At 35.9% G+C, this 11,868-nt stretch overlaps 1 protein-coding gene across 4 annotated transcripts in view; it reads left to right on the forward strand.

Annotated features, from left to right (window-relative positions):
* The window catches only part of Psip1 (PC4 and SRSF1 interacting protein 1), a 33,657-nt gene extending 22,735 nt beyond the window's left edge, over positions 1 to 10,922 (forward strand). Inside the window, exons 9-16 of one of the 4 annotated variants that reach the window (XM_055629682.1) lie at positions 708 to 933; positions 2,552 to 2,670; positions 5,172 to 5,227; positions 5,921 to 5,991; positions 6,197 to 6,298; positions 6,405 to 6,618; positions 8,048 to 8,159; positions 9,477 to 10,922. In XM_055629682.1, the coding sequence (XP_055485657.1) occupies positions 708 to 933; positions 2,552 to 2,670; positions 5,172 to 5,227; positions 5,921 to 5,991; positions 6,197 to 6,298; positions 6,405 to 6,618; positions 8,048 to 8,159; positions 9,477 to 9,537 (961 nt within the window). In that variant the 3' untranslated portion in view covers positions 9,538 to 10,922. The other 3 variants (XM_055629690.1, XM_055629708.1, XM_055629700.1) reach the window with 3 other exon arrangements.
* Positions 10,923 to 11,868: the final 946 nt, after the last annotated feature.

Genomic DNA, 11,868 nt, shown 5'->3' on the forward strand with positions numbered 1-11,868 from the left:
TTATATGACTATTTGCTTAATAAAAATAACTGGTCTTATATTTACCATTATGTTCTTTTCAGTTCCTACAAATGACCAACTTTAATTGTAAGACAAATATTTTTCTAAACATGTATAATTCTGTTACGTGGGGGGCTGGGTCATGCCTCAATATTGGAACATATGGATTAAGAAGCACTCTAGGTTCAGTTGTTAGCAGCTAGACAACACTTCTGTGTTCCCTAAATTGAAAAATTATATACATACACAAGAATAATTTTTTAAACAAATGAATCCCATTAAAAGCAACTTGAAAAACAAATTTTTACTGACCTGGTGGCCGCTATAATTTTTGATGTTGTAATATTTGCTCTAGAATTCCATTATATGATAGGATGGCAATGATGTTGTAATATTTGCTCTAGAATTCCATTATATGATAGGATGGCAAACTGTCTTTTTTTGTTTACATTAAAACTTGCCATGATTCCCCCTTCTCCCCCCGAAATACTTGCTTGGTAAGGAGTGGAGTGTAAATGAAGGCTGAAGAGAGGGCTTAGCAGTTGAAAGTGCTCACTGCTCTACAGTGGACCTGAGTTTGTTTCCCAGCACCCACATGCAGCAGCTTGCCTCTGCACACATACATGTGAATAAATACAAACCTTTCAAGAAGGAACAAGTGTAAGCAAGGACATAAAAGTTCATTTTCCTCTTGCACTCTATCATAGGGTTATTGATGAAGACAAAAGTAAAAAGAAGGGGCCAGAGGAAAAACAACCTAAAAAGCAGCTTAAAAAGGAGGAAGAAGGCCAGAAGGAAGAGGATAAGCCAAGAAAAGAACCAGATAAGAAAGAAGGGAAGAAAGAAGTTGAATCCAAACGGAAAAATTTAACTAAACCAGGGGTTACATCAACCTCTGATTCAGAAGATGATGATGATCAGGAAGGTGACAAGGTAAAAAAAAATTTTTTACATCCACAATTTTTTCCCCATCGGCGTATATGGTATATTTCTGTATTTGTAAGTCAGCCCACTGGTGACATTAGTGAACTTTCTTGCTCTCCCTTTTTTCCCCATTTGTTTTTGTGTGTGGTGTTCATGTGCACATGTATGTAGAGGCCTAAGGTTGATGTGGGTAATCTTTCTTAGTTGCTCTTGACTTAAAGAAGCATCTCTAAAGCAAGCCCAGAGCGCTTCATGTGGCTAATATTGGTAGTCAATTTGATCTGAGAATCACTTGTCTCTGTCTACCATGGCTGTAATTAAAAGAGGGCCACTATAAGTATCTGGAATTTTATAGATTTTTGGGAGATAGGCTTTTGTCTTCTTACTTGCATATAAGGAAATTTAACTGCTGAACAGTCTCCTCCCTCCTCATGCTAATTTTTTTAAAATTTATTTTTTGTATATGAGTGCTTTGCCTGCCTGCATGTCTATGTTTAGGTAGCTCCCTTGGAACTGGAGATGTGGGTGTTGGGAGCTGAGCTTGTGTCCTCTGTAAGAGCAACAAGTGCTCTAATTTTTTTTTAGATTTTTTTTTTTTTTAATTTTTATGTATGTGAATGCTCTGTTTTCACAGCATACCAGAAGAGGGCAGTAGATCTCATTGTAGATGTTGTGAGTCATCATGTGGTTGCTGGGAATTGAACTCTTGACCTCTGGAAGAACAGACAGTGCTCTTAACCGCTGAGCCATCTCTCCAGCCCCCGCTAGTCAAGCTTTTTAAGCTGACCTGTGTTTCTGTTCCCCATCCCTGCCACCCCAAGCACAGGCGTTACTGATATGTGCAGTCATGCTCAGGGGCACTCTTAGACAAAAAGCATTTAATCTTCTGAGCCATTTCCCCAAATACATTGTAAGTTCATTCTTAGATCGGTTTAGGTAGTTCTTAAGTAATGGTAAGCATTTAATATTTGTTGAAGTTTACATGGGTTTCTTTGTCCTTCCTAATGAAATTCCAATAGTTAGTGTGCTCAGGAAAGATACTAGAGGTAGATTTATACATGGAATTTTAGTCTTTTCCTATTGTAATTCTGTTAGTGAAGTGTCATTTTATTTTGATGCCATTAAATCTTCAGCTGTATCTTTTTGTGAAAAAGGCAAATTTTGTTTGATAGCATTGAGATCTGTATGTGGGCTTTTGTTTCTGATTTGTCTCACTATATTATTAGAAACCAGGTTTTTTTTTTGGGGGGGGGGTGGCTTACAGGGTCCAACTATTCAACCTTGACTGTGTGTAACTTGCTTTGTAGCCCAGGCTGGCCTTGAACTCAAAGGGATCTTCTTTCTTCTACCTCCCAAGTGCTGAGACTATGAAGCTGTGTGCTACTATAGCCTGCTCAAAGCCAAAATTTTAAATTGGATAGCTTCTTAGTGCTCAAGTTAAAACTATGTGGAGACAAATAGCATGGAATAATCTATTTTAGTCATAGAGTCAGTTGTAGAGGATTATAGTGGACTCGCATCCACATAAGAGCCAAGCTGTGTGTTGGTTAAGCTCACACTTGTTTTCCTACCATGATTATAGTTATAGTCAAGAAAGTTAACTAAATCCATCCTAATTCTCAATCAGAAGAGAAAGGGTGGAAGAAACTTCCAGACTGCTCACAGGAGGAACATGCTCAAAGGCCAACATGAGAAAGAAGCTGCAGATCGAAAACGCAAGCAAGAGGAACAAATGGAAACCGAGCAGTAAGTATTCTTTTTAGTTCTAAATCCTAGCATAGCTTTTTTTTTTTTAAAGAGTAGTATGAAAGTTTTTAAGTAGACTCATTATCCACACTTCATGAAGCCTTTGAAGTAACCTCTCATATTAGAAAAATCTTCCATATGTGTTTTTTTTTCCCAGAGGATGAAATTCACTGAGGCAGTTCTCCTGTTCACTGTTTTGTAATTAAAGTGAAAGTGCAGTTAGGTTTTGCTAGTGCTTTACAGAGTACTCATCTTCTATTATCTCTATAACCTGTTAAACCAAGAATTATGAAAATATATTGATGGAGAAAGAATGCAGTAAATATTCATATTTGTCACACCACCAGCAGGCCTGTATAGAAAACAGTGAAAATAACAAGCACAGCTGGAAACCTGCAAGCCGATAAAAGTAAACCCAAAGGCTGACAGGGCTTGCATTAGATAAGTACAATATGAATCAAGTTTGAATTACATTTTGACACTTGGAAACAATATACACTTAGCAAGAGGACTTTCTTCCTCCTTTATTGTATACAATTATTTTTTATCAGAGCAAGGAATAGCCATTGCAATTATTTGACTTAATGTCTTGATTACACATTTCCCTGTGTCAGTTCCCTACTTTATAAAGTGTCATACTCTTTAGTAAATTTTGTGGGCTTTTTATTAGTAGTGAGGAGATAACTTTGAAAACATTGTAGGCTTCTTATACAGTGGCAAATAATAAAAACATAGTTACTCTTGAACTTCTCTGCAAGCTAAACAGCTTTATAGATACATTGTCTCTGCTTTGTAGCTATTTGGAGGATACAGAGCAGTTTAGCTACTTGAGGGAGTTTAAAAGTGATTAAAGTACCAGACTATGACCACATCTGTAAATGCTACTATTCCTGTCCTTTCTCTCCACTAAATACTGTGACTGTTGTTTCTTTTAACTTTGTGCTCCCTGAATTAAGGCATAAAGTAGTCGTTGCTCAGTAAATCTAGCCCAGTCCTTCTTCAGAATCTCAAGATATCTTTTTGTGTTTCAGTTTCTTTTGAATGTCCTCCAATGTAACTTTCTCAAATTCTAATATTTGTGTTTTCTTTCCTTCTCCTGTTATTACAAAACTTTGTACTTGGACAGTTTTGCTCTGTAAAGCATTTCAGATGCAACTTGTATGAAATGCATTATGCAAAATAAAGTTTATTGTATTGTATTCCCAGCCAAACAACATGTAATCTACAGTAATAAAAAATATATCTCATTTTGGGCTCAAAGCATTAATCCAGTAACTGAAAAGAGAATACAAGTGGAGCATACAAGCGATGAAGATCTTGAGACAAACTCATTGGACTGAATTTTTCCCTCCCCCCCTTGATGGAAGAAATGTTCCAGATTCTAAATTGAGGACTTCACTATTAATGGCATTATTAACTGTGTGTTATGATTGTTAACAAAATATCCTGTAAGGTACACACTACATATTAAGGTTGGCCATCATTCCTGTTTTTTGTTTTTTGTTTTTTTTTTTAAACCAAGCTTGAAATGAAGCTTTGTGTTTGAAAGTTATAACAAACTTAGATGAAGATGGTGGTTGTACATTTCATTTAGAAAATATGAAAACTCATTTTGTTTTGAAGCTAGGTGTTAAACTGGAATAGCTATTACGTTCTTGAAAAATGGGGCAGGTGTGCCCTTCCTTTGACATTCTTTTGTTGTTAAATTCTTTAGAGTCTTGCTTTTTTTTTTTCTTTTTAATCCTAAGAGATTAAACAGTAGACTTGTTAAGTAAAAAAATGAAATTGTAACCAAAATTTTAAAATAAAGTTTTTTTTTTAAAAAAAAAACTGATTTTTAGGTATTTTTTGTTCTTGTCTATTTTAATTGGTTCATAATAGGGCCTGAATGCCAAGCCAAGGTACTAATTTGTAATTCAAAAGGTTATTTTTGTTAATCTTAGTAAAATGGTATTTTTTAAATTTATGAAATGGTACATATTGCTTGCTAACAATGGCCTCCTCTCCATCTTAAAAAATGCACAGTATCAGTTTAAAGCAAGTCTGTTTACTTTTGAAGATAAATATCTAAGTCCCTTGAATCGCTTTTCCTTCGGAGATGTGGGGAACAACTTAACTGGTCTAATTTAATATGCTTTAAAAAACAATTGCAGGAAAAGAAGTTGATATGAAATTCTGTAAGCATTTATAGATGTTCTCTACCCATTGTGGATTGTCTGTCCAGTGATCCTGAAATTGGATTTATAATTTTTAGCATTCACTTTACTGTGACTGCTTCAAAGTCATGCTGTGATGTCACTGAAAGACCAATTTAGCATGTTTTAAGTTTTGCCAGTATTTGTTAATTATGTTAATGCTGTAGATTTGCATAGTTCTAGAAACGAGTCAGTGTCCTGTTTTTATTATTTTTAAGGAACATTATTTTAAACCTTTACATAGGGGAATATGGGCAGATTCACAAAGTTTCAGTGTTTTGAAATATTTGTGTTAACATTTGATAGGCAGAATAAAGATGAAGGAAAGAAGCCAGAAGTTAAGAAAGTGGAGAAGAAGCGAGGTCAGTTATTTCATTTTCTAAGACATACAAAATTACACATAAAAAGTTAATGTAAGCTGGCTATCATGGCACATGCCTGTAATACTACCATTTATGGAAGCACAGCCTGGAGAACAAGTTTCAAGCCAACCAGGGATACAAAGTGAGACCCTGACTGAAAAAAACAGTAAATAGAAACAAAAATTTTAAAAAGTAACAATTTAAAAATGATTTTTGGAATCCCATGTCATGTTCTTATATGTTACAAACATACCTTTTTAAGTCTAGTGGATTCTATTCTATATTAAATTGCATTTTAAGCAATTAAGTGAACAGGCTAATGTCTTTATATTTTAATGTTTATTTGATGTATGTTGTGAAGCCCTGCTAAGAGCTGGAGGTTCAATTTTGATAAGTACTTTCCAGTTAAGTGGGTACAGTAGATAAACTAGGAATTTAAGAGCTGATGTGTAGTTCATCATCCGAGTCAGAACAAATGCAGCATGGACGTAATTTTGTGCTTTTATGCTGCCTGTTTCTTCAAACCTTACATTAAAATTAGTAGGTAACTTCTTACACCATTCATCTATATGGGTTTCTTAAAGATTACAAAGAAAAACTTTGTAACCACCGTTTCTTTTATGTGTTTAGACTGTACAGAGATATGGTGTGGGGAAAAGCTATTTACTATGTTTCACATATTTCAATTTATAGAAACATCAATGGATTCTCGACTTCAAAGGATACATGCTGAAATTAAAAATTCACTCAAAATTGATAATCTAGTAAGTGTTTAACCTCATTTAAAATGCACTGCTTTAATAGCTTTATATATTGTCTCACATATAAGACTTAAGTGTAAAAGTTTAAGATAAAAGGAACAATACCTGGCAATTTGTTACCACCTTAAGAGCTTTTAAAATCTTCACAAGTAACTTATATAGACGCTTTGGTAATTAACAGTTATGAAATTGCTGTTTTGTCATGAAGGATGTGAACAGATGCATTGAGGCACTGGATGAACTTGCTTCACTTCAGGTAACAATGCAACAAGCTCAGAAACACACAGAGATGATCACAACCCTGAAGAAAGTAAGTGGTTTCAAGACCTATAAATCTAACATCTTTTCTCAGTTCTTCAGTTTTAAAGTGTAAGTAAATCAATTAGGGAAAATAATTATGACTATTGTTTTCTTAGATTCGGCGGTTCAAAGTTAGTCAAGTTATCATGGAAAAGTCTACAATGTTATATAACAAGTTTAAGAATATGTTTTTGGTTGGTGAAGGAGATTCTGTCATCACCCAAGTGCTGAACAAATCTCTTGCTGAGCAAAGACAGCATGAGGAAGCAAATAAAACCAAAGATCAGGGGAAGAAAGGGCCAAATAAAAAGTTAGAAAAGGAACAAGCAGGTATGTGGTAATAACTTTAAGCTGTCCCCTGACCCTTTCTAAACTGTTTGCCAGGACTTCTTTTGTAAATGGTTTTGTTACATATGTTAGAAATGTTGATACTGGGAAGAACCTGTATCAGTAATGAGGCTATGGTATATTCATTGACCTTTGAAACCGCTGAAGTGTTAATGACAAGGGTGGCATTAACATAATCGTTCTACACTACGTGTTAAAGATGTTATGCTGGACACTTAGAATTAATTATAGTTCAATTTTGGGGAATAGTTTTAAAAGCTTTCAAAATGTTTTCTAGAGAAACAACCCATTCCCCATTCCTCATTTACTTTTGCCAGAAAATAAAGTGTACAGCAAGCATCTGACCATAAATGCTGCATCCTAGGCGGAGCCAAAGATGCTGCTTGTTTCTTTCTGATCGTAGCCAACAGGCATTTTGTCAGTGTTTCCATTTTTGCTTAGTTACCCCGAGCATGTTATGCACTATGTTAAATAGTATGATATGACTTTTAATCATTAATTGGTTACGGGCACATAAAAGTCTGTATTCTATTATGCTGTAAGAAAACAACTGGAGCCTGTCATGGTGGCACACACCTTTAATCCCAGCCTTTAACGGAGGCAGAGGCAGGTGGATCTCTGAGTTTGAGGCCAGCCTGCTCTACAGTTTCATGACAGCCAAGGCTGTTACTCAGAGAAACCCTGTCTCGAAACAAAACAAAATAACAGTTGGTTATCAGTAGAAATTTTTTAATAGTTTTTCCTTTTTTTAAAGATTTATTTATTTGTTTATTAATAGTATTCTTCCTGCATGTATGCCTCTACACCAGAAGAGGGCACCAGATCTCATTATAGATGGTTGTGAGCCACCATGTGGTTGCTGGGAACTGAACTCAGGACCTCTGGAAGAGCACACAGTACTCTTAACCTTTGAGCCATCTCTCCAGCCCCAGTAGAAAGTTTTTAAAAGCTGACTATCAGAATGTTTTCTGGAGAGCCAACAATTTGACAGGAAAAGGTCCAGTGGTGTCAGTTGGAGATTTTGAGCACTTTATGCTGTAAAATACTATTAATACAAAATTTGGTTCTCCTAAAACAAATGAAACCAAACTACATGCTAGTGCACTACAGAGTTTTATCACTTACAATCTTCCTACATGTAATGAGAGTAGTAATTCCTGTGCCCATTAAAATTACAAACAAAAAAACAACCTTGTATCTTGTTGTGCTACTCTAGACTTTGAATAGTACAAGTTAAGAGTACATCTTTATATATTCCGTTTTTTTGTTTTTGCAATGACATTTAAACCTAATCTTAAAAATTTTCAGAAGGCTGAAGTGTGAGAAACCTGAAGGACATGCTTTGACCTTGAACTTTAAAGATAATTTAGTGTATTATTTTGTATGTGCTAACAGTTTTTCCATTCTAAAGGTTCAAAGACCCTAAATGGAGGATCTGATGCTCAAGAGAGCAATCATCCACAACATAATGGTGACAGTACCGAAGAAAGCAAAGACAGTCATGAGGCCAGCAGTAAGAAAAAGTAAGGCCATGTTGCAGTGGGCCCTTTGTTTAAAATCAAAGAGTCGGGCTTGAGAGATGACGCAGATGTTAAAAGCACTGGCTGCTCTTCAGAGGACTTGGGTTTGATTTCCAGTACCCATATAGCTGCTCACAACTATCTGTAATGTACATTAATGAAGAACACTCATACCTTGTAGGAAAATTTTAAAGTTTCTTGTTAGGTCTAGTTTTAAACTCTGTAGATCCTGTCTCTGTTTTCCCAATTACCAGGACCACAGAGGTGTACTGTTGTGCTTGGCTTACATATTTTTTTCTCTTATTCACAATTTTAGCACAATAACTGCCCCAATGTTAGCATATGAGAATATCATAGTGTTCTGTATTTCTTGCCAACACTCAACCACAGTAGGGAATCACTTTATCACTGAGTTCTGCATCCAATGATAGTTCACCCTCTTTCCTTCCACACTCCTTTTAGAGGTCTCCCTGTGTACTTTGTTTCCTTGGCTGTCACAGAAGTAGCAACCTAGAACTAGGCTAGCCTTGAACCCACAGAGATGTTTGCCTCTAGGATGCTGGAATTGAAGGTGCGTGCTTTTACATCAGCTTTATTAATTTTCTAAAAACAAGCTGTGAATCAAAAAGGCAGGATGAAGAACTGGAGCTGTTAGCGGTCATTTTCTTGGCTCAGGCTCTGGGTTCAATCCCTAGCACCTGAAGATAGAAGGCTACAGAGTGAGAAGACCCTGTCTCATCCAGCACACCCTAAACAGGTTTATTGAGAAAAGGTCTCCCTCTCTTGCCCAGGTTGGTCTTGTAGCAGTCCTCCAGCCACAGTCCGCTTGGGATTACAGATCATACAATTAAATCAGCCCTATATTTTACTTAGGAAAATGAAAGAAAACAATTTTTCATTTTCTTGAATTGTGTGGATTATATTGAATAAAATTCGTCTTCAAGTTTGTGACAGACTTGGGTGCTTGCTTGGGTTATCTCACCAGATCTGCATATACATTTACAGTGTCTTTATAACAACCATGACTAAAGTGTTCTGTGGGTTTCTTTTTGAGGCAGTATTTCTCTATAGCCTTGGCTGGCCTAGAACTCACAGCAATCTACTGGCCTCTGCCTAAGTGTTGGGATTAAAGGTGTGCACCACCACACCCAGCTGTGGTTTTGCATATATACGTATACACACACACACACACACACACACACACACACACACACACATATACATACATGTAGATAAATATGTGACACAGATTTAATACCCTTCTTGCTCAAGAGAAAACCACCAAGCGTAGTTGTAACACCTTTCTTTTCTCTGTTTTAGGCCACCTGGAGAAGAGAGAGAGGCTGAACTATCTCTGAAGACATCTACAGTAGATAACTAGGTTGGCAGACTTGGGATGTAAAGAGTGCGTGAGAAGTCTGTTGTGAATGGCTTCATTTGAAATACTTAGGCTGCTGAAAGTTTTCAAGTTTTATAAGCATAAGTTTTGATGTTTAAGTAGTTTTGGGGAAGAAAATCCCTTTATATTTGTGTAAAAGTAAAAAATATTGCTAATTTTCCATGTGCAGTATTAATAGCTCCATCATCCACTTTAAGAGTAAGGGAAACCTACTTAGAAAGGTTAACCTGCTTTATAGACATGACTAGTTTATTTTTGGTTAGTGTGTATGCTAATGTGTAATTGGTACTGTAGGGCGGTTACATTTGTATAGATTTTTTTTCCTCTTTTCCCAAATACTGTGGGTTTTGTGTATAGTTTTTACAAATCTTGGATTTACCAGACTGTCTTTTCACTGTTTGTGGGTTTTTTAGAAGTTGAGCATTTTTATGGCTGATAAAATGGATGTTATAAGCACCCTTTCCGGAAGTTAACGTTAACCTCAGTCCATTGTGCTACATCAGCTTGCCTCTTTGTAATAATGTGCAGTCTGTATGACAGCTAGATGTCCAACAGATCTAGAAGGTACAAATTTGTGAACTTTGAAACTGATTTAGTTTTAGGACTGGGGCTTCAGTGGCATCAGAACTAAAGAGAACGCTGGGTATATATAGGAAGTCCATCTACAAGTCTTTACAGCTAATAGTCACAAAACCTGAAACTAGTCGTTTTTAATCTTGCACTCATTAAGGTCACACTCATTAAGCTGTGCATAGCTTTTAAATTGGAATCCATGACTAGTAAATATAAAGAAGGAAACTAACCTAATTGAAAACTAAGGCCATATTAGAATGGAATTTGTGTTTAGTTTCTGTATCGTACATATCACAGGATTACAAAAATAAGGTCGAAACATCAGTTACCCCACGGTAGTAACTAGATTAGTGTACACACACACACACACACACACAAGCGTGGACTATGTCTATTAAATGAAGGCATGAGATTTCAAAGATACTCTGAGTGATCAGATTAGTTGTTTTCACTAGGTAGAAAAGTTCAGCCTTATGCTTTGAAACATAATGGGAAAGTGACTTAATACCAGAGTTTGTGTACAATGTGATTAAATATGTTCTTGACTTTAGATAATTATTTTCAGTCATGTAAATTTTTTAATTGCTTCAATAATTGGACTCTTGCTTTTGAGAGCTCTTACAATTGAACTCCTGTTTTGAGTGAACGCTGTACATTGCATATATACCAGTCTTCTGTTTTGTCCTTAGTACATTTTTAACTTGGACAAAATTACTCTAGTTAAGCCATAAGTGTCAATGTGTAAACCTGTTTTAATTAAAATTTTTTTTCTACCAGACTCTATTAGTAAGTTATTATTGCTGCTATTTGAATTACTTAAAGAAATCCTGGATTTCCTGCTAGGGAAGTAGTGTCCTTAGCTGTTACTGAGATCCTGTTAGGGGCTACAGTAGTAGCTCCTATGAACTATCACTTGCCTTGTGTTGGCTTCCTTTCTCTTCCTGACGGCAGAACATTAGCAGCACTTACCTAATTTATGTACCTACTTGGGCAGACTGCTTTGACTGCATAAGTTCTTTTGATGCATAGCTGCCTTCTTTTGGTTAATTCACAGACAAGCTATCACTCTCAAAACTGTTAACAAAACTTATTTAGAATTTATTTGGTTAAAACAAGAGCTGAAACAAGATATCTAGTCAATGAGCTACCCACCTCCCCCACTGTGTGTAGTATGCATGTATGGATACTTATTTTGATTGTTAGTTTTCTCAACTGCTTGGATCAATTTTAGATTTCCCACCTTAATGAGAGAATCTTCTTGCAAGTCTGTATGTATAAACAATTTGACCAGAGCTCATCAGACCCCATCTGCTATTCTAGCTGGGAATTCAATAGTGTGATAAATTTTACCAAGACAGTGATGTGGTATACTAAAAATGTTCCTATTTGTATCCACTTACCTGTTTAAAGATGGTAGATGAAGATGAAGTCTGCCCTCTAATCTTGTATGTAGAGGAAGTTTCATTCCATTCGTTAGAGAATAGACCATTTAATGCAAATAGCAAAATTGTAGCTTGAGACCCTTAGAAATAATGGTCACTAAAAAATGTGCTTAAATTTGTGTAATTCTCCAACAGATACTAGAGATGACTGCCCCTGGTGTAAATTTACAAGGTATAATTATCCTTAAAAGACTTTTGAAGCATAAGCAAGGTGCTTTGAGGAAACCGCTATTTTCCATACAATGAACCTTAATTGTTGTTATACTTAAGACATTGAGATTGGCATACAGAAAAACTG

The sequence above is a fragment of the Psammomys obesus genome, unplaced genomic scaffold (genome assembly GCF_907164565.1).
Source record: "Psammomys obesus unplaced genomic scaffold, mPsaObe1.curated_primary_1811, whole genome shotgun sequence".
Classification (NCBI taxonomy): domain Eukaryota; kingdom Metazoa; phylum Chordata; class Mammalia; order Rodentia; family Muridae; genus Psammomys; species Psammomys obesus.